This window comes from Strix uralensis, chromosome 2 (genome assembly GCF_047716275.1).
Source record: "Strix uralensis isolate ZFMK-TIS-50842 chromosome 2, bStrUra1, whole genome shotgun sequence".
Lineage (NCBI taxonomy): Eukaryota > Metazoa > Chordata > Aves > Strigiformes > Strigidae > Strix > Strix uralensis.
The window spans coordinates 18,999,886-19,024,742 of NC_133973.1; the positions used below are offsets into that span (position 1 = coordinate 18,999,886).

General features: G+C 39.0%; 1 protein-coding gene across 2 annotated transcripts in view; it reads left to right on the top strand.

The window, feature by feature from the left end:
- Window positions 1-1,693: 1,693 nt before the first annotated feature.
- CD247 (CD247 molecule) overlaps window positions 1,694-24,857 on the top strand; it is a 56,955-nt gene continuing 33,791 nt past the window's right edge. Inside the window, exon 1 of one of the 2 annotated variants that reach the window (XM_074857218.1) lies at window positions 1,694-2,308. In XM_074857218.1, coding sequence (XP_074713319.1) covers window positions 2,251-2,308 — 58 coding nt within the window. In that variant the 5' untranslated portion in view covers window positions 1,694-2,250. The remainder of the gene's footprint in view (window positions 2,309-24,857) is intronic. The other variant, XM_074857211.1, reaches the window with a different exon arrangement.

Genomic DNA, 24,857 nt, shown 5'->3' on the forward strand with positions numbered 1-24,857 from the left:
CAAAGTGAGAGTTTCATCACTGTGTCAAGTGGTATGATTTTCATATAAATACTGTAACATTTTGGAGAAATTATTTCTAATATCTGCTTCTCAGGAATATTCTTCTGAAATTCCATATTTCACCTTTCTTCATTTCATCTCATTATGCTGGGTTTCTTCTTCCTGCTGTTGTCCTAAATGAATACTTTTATTAGCTGCTGCTTAATAATTAAAAAAAATGCAATGAGAAATGTTGAGGAGGAAGTACCCCTTAACCACACCTTGGCTCTCCCCTTGCTTTTTTCTCATTCATTTAAAAGTTCTGTGGTGGTTGGTTGGTTTGTTGTTTGTTTTTGATAAACAAAACCAATCACCAAAAAAACCAACCCCAAATGCAAACAACTCCCAGGTGTTCCTGATTCCTGGTTCTCTTTGAGTTCTAGTGCCTTGTTTTTCCTGTCTCCCTTAAGACTTCATTTCTTTATCTGTAAAAGCTTAACTGCCCTGGCTTTAGTAAGGCTAATTTGAAAAGCATGTTGAAGTCCTCAGGTAAAAGTATAATGAAATGATTTAGTATGGTTAACCCAAATCAGTTTCTTGTGTTTTTCCAGTTCATAGTGCGAAGCATTCTCCTGAGTGACATTTGCTGGGTTACTGCTAAAGCATGCTTATTCTGTTGCCTCTGTGGTTATCCACTGCTGCCTATAGAGCACTGCTTTAATACCACCTGATTTGATCACTAGCTTGGCTTCGTAAGTGTTGTGATTCTCCTGGCGCAGCCTTCCGCTCACTGCCAACCACCCCAACCACTTTTGACCTGGGGGGGTCAACATCAAGTCAGCTAAACAAAGGAGACTCAAACATAGTGTGTTCCTACTCATGGTTTTGTGTAGCTAGCTGCAGCGATCTTATTAGTTCCCTCAGAGCAGCAGAAAAACGGGCATTTTCATTTTTGCACTGGGCTGCTGGGTCTGTCAGTCAGCACGTACAGGTGCTACCCGGGCTGCGTGCCCAGCCACCTGGCCCCACAGAGGCAGGCGCGGGAGAGCCAAGGGGGTGGCAGGGGCTTGGGGCAATGTGGGGGGCACTGCAGTCATCGTGCTGGATGGAGGACGTGCACCTGTGCGAAACCAGGCTTTGCCAGTGTGGCTGCTGGGCAGACCTGCTTGGTTTTGTGTTGCTCCGAGGACTGTTAACAGGCGAGCCTACGACATCAAGCGGAAAAGCCTTGTTAGCTCCCAGATCGCAGCTGTCTTCAAACTGCTCGTCCTGCTCCTGGGGTGTGCCGGTCTGCCTCGGGATCTGCCGTCAGAGGACAGCTTCAAGCAGCAAGAAGGTTAAATCCCATGGCCCACTCAGTAGGTAGGAGTGTGATGCATAGCTAGAGGCTGCCAAGCTTTCTGTTTCAAGCCCAGTGAGGAGGAGATGCACACTGTGCTCACCCGCAGAGATGACACGGGCTCCCCTCCCTATGGGCTGCAGTGTCTCGGAGGACAAAATGGCTCCAGAGCTCTGCACACACTGACACCCTTTCAAAATACAGTGATGTGGTGTGTTCACATCAAAAGCATCTCCATTTCATAGGCAGGTACAACTGAAATGAGCCAGGCAGGGTTAGCTGTGCTGCTGTTTTATGTCCTGTGGATGCTGTCTGCAAGGATGGGCAGAGTCCAACGCTCCCTGATGCTGGGCACCCAGTAGCCCTGAGAGTGCAGCCGCTTTCAGTTGCTCATGTTAAGGCCATATTTCAAATAGATTTAGAAATGAACTTTATATCTTTACCAGTTTAGCCAGCTACTTGTTCAAGAGTGACTGTAACTTACAATTTTAAGCTTCTATTTATGCCTCACTGCATACTGGGCATAGTAATATAGTACCCCTTTTGAAGTCAGGCCAAATTTGATACCAGACACACTTTCTAGGCTCCCTGTAGAAATCAGCAGCTGCTGACTGGGATGACCTAGGAACCGTCAGACAAACTGAAAAAAACCCCACCAAAAACCATCTTGCACAGAGGAAAAGAACGAAAAAATACTAAAGGAAACCCCAAGCATCAATACCAAGAACGTAAGCCCCAGACCTCAGTGGCTGCCTGGCTGTGAGGCAGAGGAAGACGCGTGCTCTGGCGCTGCTGCCGGCAGGCGGACTCCAAAAGCCCTCATAGGAGCTGAGCTTCCTGCGGGGCCGGCAGACGAGCAAAGCCTGCGGAGGTGCCTCTTCTTCTCCTCCACCCGTGGCCTCCCGCTCCCCAGCACCCCCCAGGCAAGCAAGATGAAGTGGACGAGGATTGCAGTCTTTGCCATCTTGCAGGCACAGTTGCCAGGCACAGGTAAGGCAAGCTTTATTTTATGAGGAGCTGTTTTAAAGCTCTTCTTGAGGAAAGAGCATGACGTTTCTGGGTGGATTCACCACCATTTTGGTAGCAGGAGGGTATCTGCGTGAGGACCTCAGCCACGTCTGTCCTCCTGATCATGGCTGAAATCATGGCTGCCTGTGAACAAAGCGGCCGGACTCGTTGTGTTGAACTGCCCTGTGATACAGAGACCCTCCGGAGGGCTGGGAGGAGGAGGAGGCGAGGACAGCCATTGCTGTCGGTGCGGCCTCTTCTCCTGCCGGAGTGACTGCCGCAGCTCAGCAACAACTCGTCATAAGGCTCTTGGCCCTCACCTGGGTGGCTTTCCTTGCGATTTAGAAGGGGAACTTTGATACAACAATGAAAATGTAGTCACTTGCAGTAATCTGCACAAGAGAGGCTTTTAACGTAGTTAGGTAAAATTCGAGCCATGTTGTTCGTAACGATGTGTTGGGTGGTTGGCTTGCAGTAAACAGCATACCCAGCAGGCTGGAAATAGGGGGGCGTAGGTGATGAGAAGGGTAGGATCCTTCCTTTTGTGTCTCTGCCTTCATGCTTGTCTCTGCTAGACACAGTGTAAAATGACTTTTTACCTTTATATATTTAATTGTGGTGGTGTATATGCTGGCCCCACTTGGGCAGAAAGCGAAGCAGCTTTGGAATGCACAAATCCTCAAAAGTGCATCTCTTGGGGAGATAGGAATGTACTTCTCAGTAGATTGGTAGGCAAAAGAGCAACAGCATTTACATCCAGAGAAGGCCTCAGCTGTGGCCTGAATTCGGAGAAGTCAACCAATACTAGTAGGCCAAGTTCGAACATGTATTAAACCAAAAGCCGCTGGAAGAGTTTCCCCCACAATGTATGCCCTAACTGTACTTAACAAACACACCATCCTTACACTGAAGAGCTTTGGCAACTGCCACAGACTTGTTATTTGAAAGTTTTCTGGAGATTAGAGAAGGGTTTTACGGCCACTTGCTAACGCTGTGAAACCAGTTAGTTTGTGGAAGTTATGTTTCAGGAGGATTTTAAGCAGAGCTGCATGCTCTGTGACAGGCGTGACTTCTGTTCATCCTCCATTCAACCTTTGGGGCCTCTGTCCCTTTCTGATACCCAAGTATGATACTGTACTTAAGTATGATACTTCTGGTACTTATATTTTGTACATTGCTCTGTATCCATAGATGTGTCTAGGGCTATAAAGCCTTGGAGATTACTTTAGGTCAAAATGCACCTGCAAAAAATATTTTTGCATTTTCTCCTTTTAATCTGTCATAAGATATCAGTAGTTCAGGCTCCTATTTGTACGTTTTTAGCAGAAAACATTTATGGAAGAATATATAATGCAGTTTGCAAATGGGTAAAGCTAGCCCTCTAAGGGTCTCTGGTGCAAAGCTCTTAGGGGTATTCACACTCACAAAGAATACATGGGATCAAATTTTGAACGGGCTACTATTGCCATTGATTTGGAGATTGTTGTCTTGTCAATTTGAGGGGGAGTATTTTTGACTGGATACCTGTAATAGTTTGAAGAGTGTAGGTAGAATAAAAGAAATGTAGCACAAAACTTGTGGAATTATTGCTACATCATTGATGCAAAATACACTGAACTACATTCATGGTGATCTTACATTTCTGTACTAAGATGAGACCAAACAGATGGTTTTTCAGCTCAGAGCTATGAACAGAAGCAAAGATCTGCTGCTGCCTGCAGTGTTTTCAAGACTTCTTAGAGTGAAGTGAACTTTTATTTTTTCATAAACAACCTCAGAGTGGACAGAGATTCAGTAAGCTGTGTACCACCTTACAGTCAGTTCATTCCACTTCATTATAATGTGTTTTGTGCTTATTCTTCAAATGGTCAATTGAAAGATGCTGCCAAGATTGGGACTGATGAATTTGCAAAGCCTTTCCTTTTGATCTTTTGAGTACTGAAGTATCAGACATGAGAAAAAAATTGTTATAAAATAAGTAATCCTAGAGATGGGCCATAGTTCTGATGCAGATTTTGAAGTATGGACACCAGACCACAAATTTCAGAATGCTCAAATTTGGCCTTTGAGCAATTACAGAGGGAAGCCATGTCATACACACATTTAGTTTTTTGAGTTTCCCCCTTCAAAGGTACAAAAGCGTACATCTGGAAGTTTAGCTGAGGTCCTCCTATAACCCCACTGTTAAAAAGTGCGTAAAAATAAATAATTCTAATTTCTGAGCAGATTACTTTATTAATCATGTTGGTTGTTGAGACATAAGAAGAATATTAAAAGACTTCTACCCAAATACCACAATTAAAATGCCAAAAATCTTCATATGGTTTACAGAGCTTTTAGTCTGAAGTATGACAGGCTTCAACGGCAATAAAACAGTACTGTGGACAATATTGTAGAATCGCTTCCCCCCCCCCCCTTTTTTTTTTTTTAAGGCTGACGAGATGACACTTTGATTTGTACAAATACACAACACACACATGTATATGTGCAAGAGTTCAAGGAGAGCCCTTCCCTGTTCTTCACTTCTTTACAAAATCACTTTTCTCAGAATCGTCTGCTAAACAGAATCGGACAGTGTCCTGTTTTTTGCTAACTCTGCGGAAACTAAAACATGTCAGACTTTGGCAGATATTACTTGCACAGCTTATTTTCACAATATTTTGCTGCTCTGCATAACTGTCTTCTGCCCATTGGGTGCCATGATGCCAGGAGCCTTTTTTAATCAGTTCATGGACAGGAAGATAAAATGGGTAGGTAATGGGTCTTAGGGTTCATTTGTTCCTTCCTTTTCATCAGATGACTTGGCAGGTCCACAAACTACAATGTTTGAAAGCTAAAAGTTGTTTACAAGCCTATCTGGGAAATCCAAACCAGTAAATACAGGCTATTTTGGCTAACATCCCCATGTCCTTATGCGCTGTCTTGAGTTCTCCTTGCTGAATTCTTATTACACCTAGGGGGGGTGAAAAAAAATGCTTAATTTTACATGTTTTATTTCCTTTTTCTCCTGCCTGTTCACAATGATTCATTAATAATTCATGGAAAAAACTATGAACTGGCACATTAGTGAATGGAACAAAATGTAGGCAAATGTAGCCTTTCTTTGTAAAGGGACATTTGCTGAGCTCTTGCAGTGCTATATTCAATTCTCTAATGCTCGTTATAGAGCATGAGCTTTCTATCTGAACCCTTCCAAGCAAAATTCCTAATGAGTGAAGTAACAAGTTAATGATCGCATTCCTTTTGGCTTTTCGTGTATGCTAGATGGGAAGCATGTACAAAATGGAGAAAGCTATCTGAAAATATATTTATAGTTCTCCTGTATAAGTGTGTCCTCCTAAAGTAAGACTATGAGGATAAAAAGCCAAAGTGGTGGAAAAATAGGAAATTCAGTAGCAGCTTAAAGGGGATGAGAACTTGATTTATAAATGAACGTTCATGTGAGGAACGCTTTTGACAGCCGTTTTCTGTTATTTACACAAACTTGGATTGTGACTAGCACAATGAGTAAACAGATAAGCAAGGAAAAAAAATATAGATAGATATAAAAAAAAAAAATTTGTTTCCTAACTATCTCCAAACTGTAACCAAACTCTCTTTAAAAAAGAAAAACTTGCTTGCACAATTGCAGATAACCATCGAATCCCCCTCCCCCCTCCAATTCATCACATATTTGAATGTCTATATTGTATGTAGAACTGTAAGATGCATCAGCTATTCTGGAAAGAAAATAGAGTAAGTTTTTAGGGTGGCATGAATGAAAGACACAACTCTTCATAATACTTAAAATATGTATCCTGTTAAAGGTATCTGTCCATGTGCATGTACTTGTAAGCGTATTGTTGATTTTCATTGTTCTACTGATACGACTTTGGTCAACAGCTAAATTAAAGTTTCACTGTTGTTTCTTTTTAGCATTAAGAAAACAATTTATGGTAGTCCAGAGTCTGCGAGAAGCTGAAATTTTGCAGATTTTTCAGATTTGCACTGTTGTATAACATAATATTTTGAGACTGGGTTTGAATATTATTTTCTTAAATTCTTTAAAGAATACATAGTATTTTTAGCTTTTAAAATATGACAGTCCAAATCAGATCTTTTTTTTTTTTTTCAGAAAAGCAATGAAGGCATTTAACTCCACTTTGTCCTTTGCAACTGATTTATAACTTCATATATAACAGATAAAATGTGCAAGTAAATAAAAAGCTTAGTTTTCAGTTCTCCAGTCTACTCGTTCAAATGCACAGATCATGGAAAACAGTGGAAATACATGTGTTTAGCCACATACAATGGATATATCCATCTTTGTGAAAGTTAGACTTACCAATGTGTAGTTCTTTCAATCCTTTGACAATTTAGCTATTAAAAATAGAAGTGAAAACAGCTAGCTCCTAAGCCTCGGAGATCACAAGCACTGGTGTCTATGCAAGTTCTGTTTAAGGGATAGAAGCCGTCTCAGTTTTTAAACCCTATAGATTGGAAATATTTTAATCCCTACAAGTTTCCTAGGAATGAACCATCAACCTTTGGAAGCTCTTTATGTATTTTGCTCTCAATACTTTGTTATATGTCTGTCAAGTCTTACAAGAACAGCAAGTTTGGAGTTTTCCATCTTCACGTACTTTTGATATGTGAGGGTATGTTAAACATTGTGCTTCTGGCAAGCAGGTTGTGAAGCCTGATGAAATGCTCATGCTATTTGGCCTATTTCTTTCATGGGATGTAATTATAATGAAAATTGCATCTGTATCCTGACTCTTTCTGAGTAGCAGAACTTTTTTAAAAATTTATTCTATTTTTAACTGAAGGAGCAGCCATAATGATAACACAACTCTTTGAAAGCTTAGATGATAATACGGAGGTGAAATATATACCAAAATAGAATTTGATAGAAGCTGACAAGGGAAAAAGGTTGGAAAATTTTCAACAAATGATATCATAAACTGTAGTAGGACACACTGAATAAGTCTAGAGGGTGGCTAGCTGTCAACACTTGTGGGATTTTTTAAAGGAATCTCACATATATGATTTACTTAAAATTCAAGCTGTTGTCTTAGGTGAAAATCTTAACTTTCACCATAAATAAACTTTTCTAATTTCCTAGACAGGTATTCTAGCTTGTAAAGGAAGCCTTGAAAATGCAAGCCTGCATGGCTCCAGAAACGGAAAAAGAGCAAACCAGCTATATAACCTGTCACAATTATTTTTTTTTAAAGGCAATTGCTATTTTGGGGGGGTGATAGGGCAGCCTGCCTCAGGATGCTGCAATGCTTATGGTTGACAAGCAATGAAAATATTTTCCTGGTCAAAAAGAAAAGCACGTCAAACATTTAGAACTGGAGAACACTTAGAGGAGCCTTCCGAAGAACCCCAAAATTGAATCATAAAAACGAATTAGCAAATTTTTTTATTTAAAAAAAAAAGTCAGAGTAATGGACTGAAACACTTTTCTAATGGGATAAGATGCCATATCCAGGAAATTAAGGAGGGAATAGTAATTTGGGTGGTGTTTTATTTCAAGTAAGTGTACACTGGCCATTGAATAAAGGGAAAAGCTATGTGACAAAAAACCCCAACTTTTTCTGGTGGTTTATCCAAATCAGTCTGTTCCAGCCAGGAGCATGGGTGTTTTGCATTCATTTCACTTAGAACATTGCTGTCATTGGCATGACAGCCAAACCTGAAATAAACAGAGCCATATATTTATAAAAATGGTTCCCAAATACTTAATGCATAAGTATGTATTGTAAATCCATTCCAGTTCCCCATGATGTATATCTCCTCATAAAGCAAACAGGAAAATGTCCAGCTGCTAACTATTAGATGGGTGAAAGCAAACCCTTGTACTTGCACGGGTCCTGCAGGTGGATTGAGGTTCTTTGTGCAGGCAAGTGTATATAGGATCAGGGCCCAAACTAATTAGATACTTTGTTTGCAAAACATTTATTTTGATTTAATTAATATACAAATTCAGCTCAAACTAAAAATTAACATGATAATTTATTACTTAGCTCAATCTAAAGCAAGTTTGGTATAGTGTGACAATGTCACTTTTTAAATACTCTCGGCAAACGTAATTTCCGTGAAAGAGATCAGCTTTCTAACGTTAGATACTGCACGTTCCTCGTTATCAAATGTTTTGTCATTCAGAAATAGCCGAATAGTTTGAATGATGTCTTTAAAAAGTATACATAGATTGGATTCCTGGGCTGGGACTTTACAGCTCACCACAAATACAGCAGGATTTTAAACCTCTGCAAAGAAAAATTTTGACTTGCATCATATTATACATTATAGCTGTATAATTACTATAACATTAGACAATTTTTTTGGTCGCATATCAGCAGGCTTCAGTCAGAGAACCCAATGTCAAATCTTTGGTAGAAATCGTTTCTGTGTCTATCTACTATGTGTTGTTGCGATTTACATTTTCCTGTCCAGCCATGTGAAACCAACTGCAAGAAAGCAGTCTTACCGGAATTGTGTGGAGTCATCTCCCTCTCTTTCTCTCTGTTTTTCTTTCCATGATGCGCATTTGTGCGGTATCATCACTTTGGGCTATTATGTAAGTAAAGTAATTTCAGCAGGACTTTGTGCAAGCATGCAGGTGTATTTCTGAAGATTGCAAAAGTAGAATAAAGTCTTGCAAGTTGTGTTAATCATATTCTGAAGGAAGGAAGACAGGATACAGAGAGAGAAATATTAAGTAATTTGTATCTTGTAAAAAAAGCATGTCTAAACTAAGGACAGTTTCTAAGAAGCAAGCAAACAATTCTGTGAATTACTCTGAGTATAGTTACTCTGTTCATAAAATGTCTTGTAGCAAATTAGTTTATTTTGATATTTTTTTCAAAGAATGTTATTTCAATTCTACATATTTCTTCCTAACATCTTGCTGCTAGTTCTCAGGATTTGTTTGCTATTTTATGCTATTTTATGGTTTATTACCTAAAGGTATGATACCTGAGTTAGTGTGCACAGGTGAACTCATTCCTAAAGTCTTAGTCATTATAGACCAGAACCTCTTAAGGGAATTTGTAATAACAGATTTTCAGGAGAGGTACATGGGAGTGGTGCTGTATGAAGTAATATAAGTATGCATTTTTCCGTTTGATTTTTTTCATTATAACTTTTTATTTTCATATTTCTCAGGAAATGCAAGAATTCTTGCAATTAATATTGGTTCAGCACTTAATAGTCAGTTGGAATTTGAAGAGTTACAAACGCAACATGACCAAAGTAATCCATGTGATAATTAACTGACTTTGGAGGTTTATACTAGCGACAGATTTGATCTTGTGCTTGTTTGTTACCTGCAATTTTTTCTCCTCATTTACCTGTAACATGCTCTTCATTAGTAATGGGCTTCTGCTTCTTTCAGTCTCTCTCTGGACATGTAGATTCTCTGCATAAGTTTTGCTGGGGGGTTGCTCTGATGAATAAGGTATAAGAATTAAATCTTTGCAGGTGGTAAGCTTAAAGAGAATTGATGAAAGTAAATGAGATAAACCCACCATTTTCAACAACCGTCCTCTGATTTCCCTTTTTCTGAGAAGGAAAGGGAGTAACACCCCATCACAAGTTGCCTAATTTTTAACTTCTTGAAACTATTGATCTTTTAAATAGAAAACTGAGCATTCATGTGTTATGAGCATGACTATATCCAGTGGACCAGAGAAGATAAGCAAGGTTAACCCATCTGGACTTCAAGCAGAAGGTCAAACACCATTCCAGTTACTTTAAAAAATGAGCATCTAATATATGCCATAAAGGCTTTCTGGAACTTAGCTTCTCGGAACAAGTGTCTAAAATGGAAAGAAAAAAAAGAAAATCTCTAAATCTCTTTCAGTAAAATTAGTTTTAATTATGCTTTCAGTAGGACGCAGTCTCACTTCTATTTGAGTAGGGAGGTGATGGGAGCTTTGCCTACACACACATACCATGCTGTATGTGAGCAGAATTATGCAGTGACCGCTAGCACCCATAGCACAGTGCTGTAACCTGGCCCCTGTGGGTCAAGGCACAGATGGGTGGCCGTAACTGCCAGCGAGCTGTAAAATGCACTCGCTTGAAAGCCCAAACCACTGCATGGAGTGCTTGCTTTTCCATCCCCAGTTTTGGCAGATGGCCTCTACTTTCTGCATCAAGCTCAATACAGTTTGCTAAGAATATGGGTTGTTTTTCCCTTGCAGATTAGGAATAATATTATTGAAAATAGCACAACATTGTCCATTTTCTTTACACAGAAAGTTTGCGAGACAACTCGGAGTAATTTGTTTTAAGGCAACTACTTCCCAGATGATTCGCAATGCTGACTTAAATGTGATCTAAAGATCTAATGAAGACTGCTTGTAACTTCAGAATTATTGTCCCTTCCCAAAAGTTTGGAAATAACTACAGATCTTCAAGAGTTTTGCCTCAAATATAATGAAATATGAAAAGTTATGCATACTGGGTTCATTACTTGACTTTTGTCCTGGGGATGCATTTTGATCACATCTCCGGTGTTTCTCCTTGACTTGAATGTTAAAAAAAAAAAAAAGTCTCCCAAAATTACTGTTCTCTAGAAGAAACAACTTTAACTTACCTTGTTTTGAATTCTCTCTGAAATTTCAGATGTCTCTAGTATTAATGTGAACTGGATTAATACTAGATGTCTCTAGTACTAATGTGAATTTTTCCTCTCCTGTCTATTCTTGGAGCTAAATTAATCTCTTCTTCTAACAACTCAGATGTTATTTTACTACTTGCCTCAAAACCCACCAGCACTGTAATGCATTTGTTGCTGCTGTTAGCTATGTCTCTTCTGACAGAAAAGCAGCAGCAGCAGATTTTCAGGCTTGAGACAATTATTTCTTTTTTTTTTTTTTTTTTTTTTTTAGAACTCTCTTAAAGAAGTTACAGATATGAACTTTCAGCCCTATCTTATTGTAACATCTTTTCCAAGGTGTTTTTATCTGATTTTATCTTTCTCAGCTGCAAAGTAGCAGCTAACATGTTTGCCCCCTTTCTCTCTTGCTCTTCTTTTTACATCTTGGGCCAATTGTCCATTTGTTAGACACGATGGATTTAGCAGAATGAATATCAGGTTTAAATAGAGCTTAAAGGGAAGCAACTTTCTGCAAAACTTTGCAAGATTTTAATTTAATTTTTTTCCCCCTTGTTTTGAACTGAGGTAAACCAAACCCTTCCAAAGTATTTTTGTGAGACACCAAACAAAGTCTGTGAGCAATTAGTATTCTGCATTTGGGAAGAGGGAAACCCAGATTCAGCTCCTTATTCTGTCTGACTCAGAGCAGGAGCTTGCACAGGACTCCCATGTGCTAAGCCATTCGAGAGATGCTCACTGGTTTTGATGAGAAATTCTAACGGGAATCTAGAAACATTCCCCAATTAGTGTGCCATCAGAATTTGTACTGGGAAGTGTTTCTGATGAACTGGATAAACCTATGCAAAAAACAAAAAAACCCTCCACTTCACTTGTAGTATTTTATAGTCAGTTTAATCTTTTGTAGTCAATTAATAAAGTAATGTATCTAAGAGTTTCCCCATCCACCCTTGCAAAAAATGGTTGTGCTCTTTAAGTAGTGACTGTATTTCAGCACGACCGGAACCCTAAGCAGGCTCCTGTGTGAGAGACTGCAAAATGGGGCATAGAGGTGGTGCTGTTCTCTTATGCATGGGTGTGTAAGAATAACATCAATATGAGTACTGATAATATATGCTTATATATTGATGATTCTGCCACTTCTGAAACCACATGTAATTACACAGGACTGGAAGACTTAGAAGGTCCTAGGCTACTAGATCTGAAGGGAATGCAGGGATCTGAGAGAGTCAGCAACACGAAATGCAATCAGAAGAGACAATCTGAGAAAGCCCAGCGCACGTGCTGACCTTTCTTGAAGGATTATCTGGAGCCAGAAAGGAGGACTTCAGGTAGTTAGAAAGATTTGGCAAGTAGCTTCACCTCTAAATGTGCTGTCTGCTACATGCTGTAACTGTGATGTGGGGATGGTATTTAATTTCTGTCTCCTCCTAATTAGGTCAGTCAGTGTTTTAGTAAATGCCACTTATTTAAACATACCTAAACTAGCTTTAAATTAGCTGCCTTGTTTAGGCAGCTCCCCAGTGGTGTCAGCAGGAGTTTTACTTCAGGCAAACTGCTTGGGTATTTACCAAACTGCTCTGCCAGATTTTTGCAGCTCACATGAAGATCTGTGCTGAAGGAAATACACTGCTCTCAGCTAGCTGAGAACCAATTTAGTGATGGTTTTGTGAGCCGCTGCTGCCTCCATGATGACTGCAGTATATTACATACAAATGTTTTGGAAAGGAGGAAGTTTCTCATTCTGTGCCTTTGGGTTCAGTGGGGTCTTCACCTCTTTTGAAGCTTCAGGGTTGTACTATAACCAAAACATAGTAGCGTTCAGCTTCATCCATAGTTACAAGGTATCTTATACCCAAGGAAAACAGTGCCTCTAAGTAGCTATCCTATCTAGCTTTTATTTGTCCATTTGCATGTATAAATAATTTTACAAAGTGGTTTTAATGACATCTGCAGTTAAATTATGTTTAATTCCTAAAGCAGTTTTGTTTTGAGGTTTTCATTTTCAGTGTTTTTCTGTTTAACTGCTCATTATCTTGTTTTGTTGTAGTTCTGAATATTTTTAAAGTGTCTTCTGGTGCTTTTTAACCTATCTGCTTAGGGAGATTGCTATTAAGATACTGAGAAAAATCAGTATGAATGGAATGTAAACTTTTAAAATTGGGAAGTTTGAACTCTGGGATTTTGTCGGAAGGATTTGTAAATAATTCTGACAATCCCCATCATCCTCACTGCTCTACAAAGTCTTTCTTCCCTTAGTGAAACAGTGCTATTTTTTAGATAAAGCAAGAAAATGGAAAAATGGGGTTGCAGGTTTTTTACTTTTAATGGTGGCTGATTTACTGTGTAACCTTTAGAAACCCACTGGAATGTGTGTAGGCTTTCCTATAAACCAGTGTCCAAGCTTAATCAAGATGGGCCACTCTGTTAGCTGGTTTTGTTAACTTTAAATTGCTTACCTGGTTGTTGATATACAAATAACACTTAAAAAGTATTAACACACATGACCCTGATGACGTGCTACTTTAGTGTTTGATTAATCAACAAAGAGGTTCATTTGCCTATTTCATGATGGTGTTTTGAAAACTGAGATCTATCAAGTATCCTTTAGATCCTCAGCATAATGTATTTTAGATACAGGAAATTAAAGTAGTGGCTGTGTCTAATTTGCTGCTACATTCACAGTGACCCTTACTGCTTACAGGACAGGCTTTGCGTGCATTTGGAAAATGGCCAACCTTTTCCTTCCCTCTCTTTAAAAAACCTTTATCATTCTAAATTCAATTGAACTGATGAGAGAAACAAAAAAATAAAAGCTCCGTTATGGATGCGCTGTTAGTCATCTTGAAGTGGAGAGAGAGAGAGAGGAAAAAATAATGTCCTGTTATTTCACACTTATAAAGCATCTTGAGCTCTTTAGAAAATGTACTCTAGAGATGAAGAATATTTATTGCACTCTGTGCTACACATGCATGCTGTTCATCCTGGTACAGCTCTTAATGTGATGATGTTTAAGCTGGTTGGCGCCCGAGTGTTATTGTTTAGAGACAGCAGTATTGCAAATATATTTGAAGGATTATTCTAACTACCTTTTGCTCCCATGAGGAACGCCTATTCTAGGACCTGATGTAATGTCTAAATATCTCATTTAGACTAATTAAAGCATACATTATTTTAAATGGAAATAGTTCTTGCTATTTCAGTAGATGTTGAAGTTCAGCTCTCGGCTGTCTGTCTTCCTATAACGGCATGCTGCTTTTCTCACAGGTAGCTCCTGGCTACGGAGGACTTGCCCTGTGCATTAACTATTAATGAGGCATCAAGGCAAGGACTTCCTTTGGGGATTGACTGCAGTTCATTTGCTCAGTGTATGTAGCCTCTTTTGCCTCAGGCGCCAAAGAGAGCACCTTGGTCTTGAACTCCCTGGTCTTTGGCTTCTGAGAAGCAAAGCTGCCAAAGGGGACCTATACTTCAGCAGAGCTTTTGTTCAGGGTGTTTTGGCTTTTACAGGGTAATATCTGTAATGTGTCTTGGAAAATGCTCAGTGCATGGCACTTACCCATTATCTGTGTCCTATGTGAGAACCAGGGGAGTATGAGCTTGCCTGAAAGCTATGTCAGATTTTTTTTCCCAAAGCCTTTCAGTCTTGGGGTCTCGAGCTGAAAAGGGACAAGGGGAAGTGTGAAATACTTGGCAATAGGGCCCTAAAGTCAAGTGGCACTTTGAATGGAGTTTACATATAACTCATCAAAATGCTGCCTCTTCAACAGCTATATGTAGCATGTAAAAGAACCCCAACTTGCGTATTCATGCAGAGGGTTTGAGACAGGTGATGACTGCTGTCTAAAATACACTGGAAGGAGAGAAGATGAAATGAAAATGAGAGTGCACATTATAAAAAAAAAAATAGCTATAAACTGATTGTTGATTTACTTCAGGGAACCAGAAGAAGGATTCCGACCATCTGAATAGTTTTGGTATAGGTTGTTCTTGGGGCAAAGGAGGTAGAAACTGAATTCTTACTTGGGAGCAGTTTGCTGAGTTTATGGAATGGACTTCCTCAGGTGGCTGGCTGTAGGAGCAAAAGACAGTTTGTCAAGGAGACTTTGTTCTTATTTACATGCTTGAGAGGTACACAAGAATACCCAATGTTTAATCGACCATATTACAGACATATTTATGCTATATAAGTTTAATGGCTACATACAAACACAGATGCTGTTGACATTGCATGAGTGTGTGTGCAGAGAGAAGGACAAAAAAGCATAGATGTGTTTGTAAGCAAGTGTTACAAGCAGATCCGTGCAAACCCATTAAGTTCATATGTGCTATTTGGTATATTAGCATGAAAATGTGTTTCACTTCCATTATTGAAGTAATTTTTAAATGTAGATTTAATAAGGATCAAAGATGATCTTTAGCAAGTGTTCGTTTAGAGCTATATGCATACATATTAAAATTACAAAATCTATTGATAATCTTTCATCTTTTATCAGATAAAAAGCAGTTTTCTGTGAGTAAGTGAAGTTCTTCTGTTACATACATGCAGCCCAAGGTGGGGGGAATAATGTTTTCTCAGCAGGTGTCAGGAATAATGGAATATATCTTTAAGCTTGACATTACTATTTCAAAGGCAGTGAGTGCTATTGCTGCTGAGACCTCCTCTCTTTCAGTCCTACTTCCTTTCTCTTGCTGAGTACTACCTGGATTTTGTCTTTTATAAGCAAGGGGTGCGGGTATATCTTTCTAGTTATTTACTTTCCCACCAGTGACACATCTGAGATTTATTATCGCTTCTGTAATAGTAAAGAGTACTATTAAATGGTTTGAAAATCCAAATAGAAATCAGGAAATCCAATAATGTGAATTCATAAATACCTTTTTATGTTTCATGATATTTGTCTTACTCTGCCCATACTATGCGTATATCCCTGGATGTTCTACACGCACACTGGACAGATGCAAGTCAGACATTCCCAGGTTTCCTTGTGACCTGATGTGCTGAACTTATAACCGGTCTCTACTTGAAATCACTTTTTGAACAAGCAACACAAACTCTTTCCTTTGATGATTGATGTAGGTATTAAAGATTCATCTGTTCTGATTTAACTTCCCAGTATGAAATTGCAATTTCAATAATTATTCTGTCAGCTAGTTTACAAGTGCCTTTTTCTCCCTTTTCACCCTTCTTAAGAGAAGGTCTTGTAAACCCTATTTGTGTTCTTATTTTTCATTCATCTTATTTATTCACTTGCTTTTTTTTTAATACAAATCTGAGACCATGGTAACTGACCAATTACCTTATCTAATTCACAGAAGAGGTGGAGTCTCAATAAGAACTGCTACAATTAAACCAGGTACTTTAAAGTTTATGTGTATTAGAATGATATACAAGTTTTAACTAAACTGCAGGAGTTTTTGCTTGGGTAACATAAATATTAATGAAATGTGAAATACTGTTTGATAACATCCACTTTGCCCTGATCTGTGAAGCATAATGTTAACATAATTGTTGAAAAATAAGATCAGATGCAGTACAATTTTCTAATATAAAAAAAGGCTTTGTGTGTGTGCCTGTCACCTTTTACAATTACATTATTGAAAGTTAAGGGCTAGCAAACTTCCTGGCTTTACAATATTGAATTTGTTGAATAACAAGAGCCTGCTAAGAGTAACACCTTTGACATTATTTTAGAGAAATGTGTAATTTCCCTGCTGTAAGAAAGCTTTGAGAGAGAACAAAATTCTCTCTGTGTCTCTATATGGACAGATTTGCTTTATTATCCCTGAAGGACAGATTGGGAAATGAAAATACAAAGAATCAAAACAGGTTTCCTCAAACCTCATAGTGGAAGAATTTAGAATAGAAGAACTAAACGATTGTTACTGAGGATAAAATAATGATTTGACCTGCTCACTTGGGTTTTCTGATTCAGATGATGTTCATATAATCTAGTGCAGTACATTCAATAAAGTGTGTATTTTAAGTGAGAAGAATATGTGAAAGTGGTTATGTAAGCAATTAATTTCTTCCTCTAAAGCTGCACCTACCCCATCCTGTGATCTTTCTGTCTCCAATTGTTCTTCTCTTTGGTGTGGAAGTAGGGTGTTTTTTTTTTATTATGGTTGGCTTCATGAGTCCCACTCTCTAGAATCTAATGCTATATTTCAGTAGCAGTTTATTTTTAGCATTGAAAATAATGAAGGGAAAATAACTGGTTAAGACTGCTGCTGCTTCAGGAAATTTTAAAACTGAGAGCAGAGAAAGGGATAGTACAGATCCTTTTAATGGAATTGTGAGACACAAGATTTTTATTTTTTTTTTCCTTGTATATTCCTTTCATATACACTGAACCGTCTGTGGTGTGGGAAGAGCAATGGTAGCTGCAACTAAATTTAAAGAAAGGGCTTTTCAGTAGCCTTCTTGCTTGGATTCATCAAACAGCAATAGACGTGAATATGTTTAATTTCTGAATTTTTGCTGTTGAGAACCTTTGTTAGCCAGCTTACAAGTATGAACATAATGCAGTTCTGTGACATGCAGGCTCTAAAATTTACATCAAACTCCAGTTTTCTGAATCATAACAAGTCTGAAGTCTCTAGCGTAGCAATAACTGCCTCTGTAGTTACCATTAAATACAAACAACTTGTCTGTTGAATTAAAAATGAAAAAAGAACATAATGTTTTATTTTGATACTAATTCAATAAAATGTTTGATTTTATGACAGAAGATATGTAGACAGTTGATCACAACCATGGCAATTCTGTCAGCTCCAGAAAGGTTTTGATGGGTTGGTTTCCTAGAGGAGAAAGAAGTCAAGACAGGAAACCATTAAACCAGCACCGTACATCTACTTGGCTGTATGTATAAGACTGAGACATACTGGGCTACAAGGAGGGAGACAAGTCTAATTCATTGTGCTGTCTGATAGTGGAAGAGTCGGGTGATGCTCTGCCATAGGGAAATATAACTTTGATATGTCTTTTTTTAACTGGAGAAGCCTGTTCACATTGCTTACCCCAAGGTGTAGGTCGTTGCCACAATCATGTTCCTTCTCCTCCAAGTGGACCAGTGCTGGTGGGTGGATTGTGTGGGGTTGTGGAGGGACAAGAAGCCTCAGTGCTGTGTTGTTCAATGTGTGAGATGTTGCTTTCATACCCAGCATCATGCATCAGAATTAACCATGTGAGTGTTGCACCCAGTTTATTAAATTAGTTTAGGTGATTTTGACCATTATTAGCACCTCAACAAGTATCAGTGTTGCAATATGAATGAGAAATCTCCTAAAAGCCTCACTGTAGATGGACTCTTTTGTGAAAGCAGACAGAAGGAAGCCACTGTGCAAAATCATCAAGATATGCTACAAAATCAGTTTTTTGATAGTCGTAATTACAGTGTGGCTAACACTTTTTGGTCTTGCAGTGTAGACAGGACTGTGACTTGGGTCTTCACCTTGTCCCTGAATTATGTGATAGCCTTTGGTTTTGGTTGGGCTGTAACGTGATTTGGGAATGTGGCCTGACACCATCTACACTACAGGATAAACTGTGTTCCTAGCAGGATTGAGCAATTATAATCTCATGAGTACCTTCTCCCCAGTGTAGGATTTTTTAAATCTCTTAATGAATCAGCACTTGCTACTTATTGCATTATTTTCATTAATCTAATGATTTCTTAGAAATTTGAAGTGCTTCATAAGCATTAATAGGTCTTCCCACTCTCTTCTGAAGTAGTATGTTCCTGTAATTTATGTTCTAGTGGGATAAATCAAGGCACAGAATGGTTAGTCACCTTTCAGAAAGTCTCTGGCAAAGCCAGCAATAGAACTGCCAATTGCTTTAGCCATTAACTATAGTATGTTTCCATTTCTGAATTCATGATGGACTAATAGAATGGAAGACCAGACTAGAGTGGGCAAGAAACTATTTATGCAAAAGTTTATTTCAGGACCCTTGCTTATGAGTTTTCAGCCAAAGCAAGGGGAAGTTGTTTCATGTTGCTATTTGTGAACGAAAACAGCGATATAAATAGAAACCCATGTTAAGATAAGAAAAGTATCTCCACACAAGCTGTTGCAGCAAGAATGAAAAGGACTGAAAGATAAATGCAGTGCTGAAGCATGTAGTAGATGAGTTGTAAGATACTCTACGTATCTTTATAATAAAAAAAAAAAAAAAATTAAAATCATCAGCCAAATCAAAATCTGATTGACAGAAAATAAGTGCCAGGTCCAGCATGCAAAGGCCCAGACGTAGCAGTATGACATAGAACACGGTTAAAATCCAGTCAGTGCTTCATAACAGGATGCTGGAGATGCTGAAAGGTTACTAAACAGAAGAGTCCAAAGGGACAAATGCAAAGAAACATGGAGTTAAGGAGCTAATGAGATTCACCAGTTAACATTTAGGTTAAGATAGAAAGGGCATTGGGAAAGGGAATTCTTACCTGATATCAGATACAAGATTTGAGACTGGTTGTTAAAAAGATAATAATTTTCTATGATACTACCCTTGTTACTGGGAATGCTAAGGAAGTGCTGGAAACCACAAGAGTAAGACATCAGGATTTCTCTTAAGCAACCATCTGTTGGATAGAAACGGCAAAGTTGGCTTTTCCTTGAAAGAGCTGGACATCAACAGCTGACATTAGAAGGGGGTCAAGATGAAAATAACCACCAAAAAAACCTGCCATGAATGTGGTGTTCTGTAGCAAAATGACAGATTGCTGTGTTATGGCCAGAAGGGAAATCTCTTTGCTTTGAGTCTGTTTTTCTCTTGAAATGGCAATACTGCAACTGCTGTATTAAATTAAAGGCTTCAGTGGAAGGGAAGTGTACCAATCCACCTTCTTGATTTATTTCTTATTTCTGGCAACATTTTAATAGAGAAGTACATTTTGTTTCAAGCAAAATACATATGAAGAGCAATAATAAGGTCTTTGGTTCCCAGGGGATTGCTATGAGACTGGATAGTGTGTCTGCGTCAACCCAGATGTCCTAGGATTAGTGCTGGGTAGGAAACCCTCAGCAAGGCTGCTACTGATCTTTGCAAAGCAGCAGGATGATGAACATTTGACTACCTCAAAATGTTGGCATCTGTAACTGAAAAAGTATGTAAATTTAAAACAGCAGGGGTTTTCCAAGGTGTTGAAAAGGAGTGTGGAGAGTGGGAGGCAGAGGAGCCACCATAAATTTTCTCCAGGCACAGAGGCTGAAAATGTTTTGAATTCTTCCCCTTTAGACTTGCCAGGCTAAGTTAATGGCAAGAACCAGAGGGGCTTTCAGGAAGTCTCTGTGTGGGTGTAGAAAATGAAAACACAGTAGGGCCACAGTCTTCAAATTCATACCATGAATAAGTTCAATAAATGCACGGGGTCTGCAGTTGTGCTATTAGTTTCCCTCTTATACAGAAAAACCACAGTGTCTCTCACACTGCTGGGTGTCATATGATGCTGTCCCATGCCTTTTCCATTTGCAGTGGTTTTGGATCCAGGACTGTTGGTGACCTGCCATGTGAAATTCAAACAGCCACTGCCTCTTTCTGTGCTTGTGCTCCTTACCAGCATTTGCTCCTTGTTTACTTGGGTTCTGATTGTGTAGCACCTCACACAGTGCAGAAATTAATGCTCTAATTGAAGCTAAGATTAAACAGAAACACAAATCTTTGCAGGACTGAAGTACGTGCAGCCTTTGCAGGGCAACTGCTGTATTTAAGCAGGTACACCTGTAACACCACAAACAGTATCATCCAAAACTGCGATGGTTGAGGGCTGGGGTCCTCAATACTATTTAATGATTTATGATAGCAATCGAGTCTTGCTGTTAGCATTTTATGGGCACTGATCAATGAGCAAGATGCAACTCCTGTCATAAAGCAGGTGGCTATTGGGAGTTTCATGTGATGGTAAACTGAATAGCTGAGTACCTCTGTCAAAAATCTCTGGGTAATTTAAAGCAAGAGAGCTCAATATGTTTGTGGTTTTTGGTTTGTTTTTCGTTTTAAATTTTCTGTCCATCTCCAGAGACAGTGGTGTTTTCTTGCAAGAGCATCTTAGAAACTACGTCTCTTCCACTGCTGACTTGTTTGGGGCCAGAGAGGCGTTTCATCACTGAGGCTGACCCCTTTTGTTTTCAATGTCTTTTGTGCACAGTCTCCAAAATACACAAGTTTCAGGCTTCTTTTCCCTCAACTCAGCAGAAAATGTTAGCACTGCTGATCTCTGTGACAGAGCAACGGGTGACAAACTGCCTTGTCATTTCAATCAAAGCCACCCACACTTGTCATTAGATTTATCCAGGGTTAAACCATTCATTACGCACCAGCTTGGGCTGCCTGGGGTAGCTGTTTTTCTTAATCTCTTGTCATAACTGTTGTAGGTTGGAGGGGGGAATGAAAGCACCTGCTGGCTGAAGTGACAGCTTTATTCTAGGAGCTGAGGACTCAGCTGAAAGAAAAACAAATGGGGACACGAATTACTGGGTATGCTGTTCAGAAGGATAATGCATTTTGTAGAATTAAGAGATTGTTTAAAAGAAATTATATAGCAGTCCTCATCTACTCCTGATTCCTATATACCCTACTTTTTGCACATGTTTTTCTATGTTCCTCTTGTTTCTTTCTCCCACATGAAACTGCTTTTTGGGGTTGTTTTTTTAAGAGACTTTGCTGTTTTAATTGGAATATATTCAACAAAGCTTGTTACCAATTCTTGTTTCAGTTTTTGTTTAAAAATACAAATATATAAGAAAAGATGATGTAGCTGGTATAATCCATTTCACATTGTAACAGCACAACTCCAAATACATTTTATTTTTAATTTTGTCCTGTTATGTCTCAGTGTGTTAACTGTCTCTGGATTGTAAGCTTATTTTTCTTCATCTTGTCTATAGTCTTAAGGTAATACAGTTCAGTGCCTTATCTCTTGGAAGTGGGAATCTTGTTTTGAGTCTGATACTGACTTGCTTTGCCTTCCACTTACCCTACAGCTAAGTGGAAATAAAGATAATTTTTTTTAAAATTTATTTTTCATTAAGTACCATGCTATTTGCAGTAAAAAGCCTAGCTATACTCCTAGGAGACAGCTACTCCCTGAGCAGCTAAGGGAGAAAAGAATAATTAGATTTTTTTTTTTCCTCTAGCCACTGGAAATAAAATGGCTGTATTTGAGTTATTTTGAATAAATACATTAGACTTCTGATCTGATAAAATTTACTACAGGTGCATTAGACCTTTGATTGAATTTTCATAGTATGTTCAAGTGCTAGGTATAGTGCACGTGTTGGTTTTGTTATTTTTTTTTTTTATAACTTAAGCCACCTAAATTCTGGCAACACTGTCAACTATTTGTTGCTACTGGATAATTTTCGATGACTCAAGCATACTAGGCAAATTCCGTGACCCAAGCTGTAAAACAATATACCTGTTACTGCGTGTTTTCTTATTTCCTCCTAGTTTGGCCAACCCCATATAGATAAAAGAAGCATTTAAGGTGGTAAATATATATAATCATATAGCGACTTTATATATTATACATCTATTTTATATTATTAGTAATATTTTATATTTTTGATATATAAAGTATCTCAATATGCTGCATGCTAAAAATAAGTGTACTCTAATATTGTTGAAGCTTTCCAAGAGAACACAGCATGCATCTCAAAGCTGTGCTCTGGGGCAAGTCTTTACGATTACGGCCATTAAAAGAAGGGCTGCTTTTCATATGGAAAAGTAACATTAGTCGTCTGACATGCATCTTTCCCTCGGCGCTCTGAAACAACAGGACTTTTCTCAGCGAAGTTTCTCTCTGCATGTAGAAATACAGCAAGAAGACTAGAATAGCTTTTAGGAACTTCCTAAAATTTTTCTGTCAGGCACCTGGTTTGTTCAGATCCTAGTGTGGCATGGCAGATGTAGGCAGAGAGGTTTTAGAACTGTTAATTTCAGATGAGCTGTCATGCACCTGTACATAAAGTCAGACCTGCCTCCTCCCCATGCAGCTCGCAAATGCTTTGCGGCCTCCAGGACAGACCAAGGCTGTGGGATACTGTGCAGTGGGGGTGTCCTGCAAGAAAACAGGTCCAGGGTACCCACAGAGGGACTAAGGAGAGCTAAGTGCCAATAGACATCATTGCATCCGCCCTCTTTTACCAGGAGAGAGCTTGTGAGGACTGTTAGCGAAGAACTGAAGGAGAACTGAGTAATTCTAAAGGATTTATGGTATGGGTGTCAAGAAGAGGGAAGAAGAAGCCACCCACATGAGGGGAGGAGGGATAGTTCTGAGATACAGTGGGTGTCATCAGACACCCATTAAATTGTTTATAAGGTAGCGGCAGGTGAATCTTTTAGCCTGATACTGGAGGGGCTTGGACCTAGACCTTCTGTTGCGGTGAACAAGAGCAGTGAGACCTCAATGGTGATGCAGAATCAGGCCTTCTGTTGTCACATGGGATTATGTGGTTACTGATGCCCCGTTTTACGTTTGATTGTAATTTATTACTGGATGATTTAAAGTTGGAGAGCTTTTCTGTGAGATGTGTGTGGAGTGGGGAAAAAGGGGAAGATGAAAAGAAGGGGAGGAGAGAACGAGGCAAATATTCTGTAAAAGGTTAAACTACTTGCAGAGACAACCAAGATGGAAACAAAAGGGAAAGCATCAGAGAATAAGCAGCAAAGCATAAGATTAAGGGGAGAATTGTAGGTATGATGGCCCAGTAACTTACCTGTGATCCTGGGAAGCCAAGCTGTGGTTCAGAGACAAGATGCAATTTAAACACTGCCTTGATTGTGACCTCTAAGGCTAAGGTGAAAATGACCTTCCTAAAGTTTCACTTACATAGATGAGGATGAGCACAGAATCCCAGAGAGAACTCTGGAGTCATCTCATAAGGATTGTGGTGGTTGAATCTCACATAGCATGAACCTGTGATAGCAGTACCTCCCTTGCAGGTAAGTACGTAGGTTTGGATAAACATCTATGTTGTCCATCTGAACTGTCTGCGCCCAGGTTTGTTTTCCTCCCCTTTAACACTATCTGTCTTCAGATATTTGAGTTACTCATGCATTGGCTGTCCGTAAATAATCCTTACTATTCCTTCACTGACTGTTAAAATTGGGATTGAACCACTACAGGATTGGTGCTGCATATGACAGAAGAATAGCAAACATGCTGCTAATACTTGGGGAACAGGAAGTGCAGTGATCAATTCTCCTGGTACCTCAGTGGGCTGACATGCTTCAGGATAAAATCCGTGGGAAAGACACAGGAGAGAAACATAGAAAGTAAGATAAAATGCAAAGCAGCTTTATCAAAGATTGATTATGAGGATAACTAAACTGATTACTCAGTAAAGGATTATTACTTATCTTCAGATAGGAATGGATGGTGGATTTAGCTGGATTGTTTTCCATGATGCTGTGTGGAAGAGAGGGGAAGGAGTTTAGTACAGGTACTGTAAAAGGGCACAGTCAAGTGGCTCGCAAGAAAGTGTCAGTAGGACATTGCTGCAGGAGGAAATTTGGGTCTAAAGAGGTGATTAGTGAGGATCTTTAAGAACTGTTCTGGATATTACTATTTAACATCATAATAACAGTGGCAGAAAAAGCAGGAGCGTGTGAATAAAGTTTACTGATGATGCAAGATAGGAACATGTCTTCAGCACAGAAGCAGACTAATATCAGACAGGATTTCATGGACTGGTCATAGTACAGAGAGGATAGACATGCTTTGGGAACGTGTGACAAATTTCTGCCTTACACTAGTTGGGTACATAGTGGAGGAGAAGGACTGGTATGTTGATCGTGTGCGGTATCATCAAAACTAGTACCGAGAGAAGCCTCATAAAAAGAGATTTCAGGATATATTAGAAGCTGTATGTACCATAAACTGGAATAATCTTTATGTCACTGCATAAAACACTGGTAAG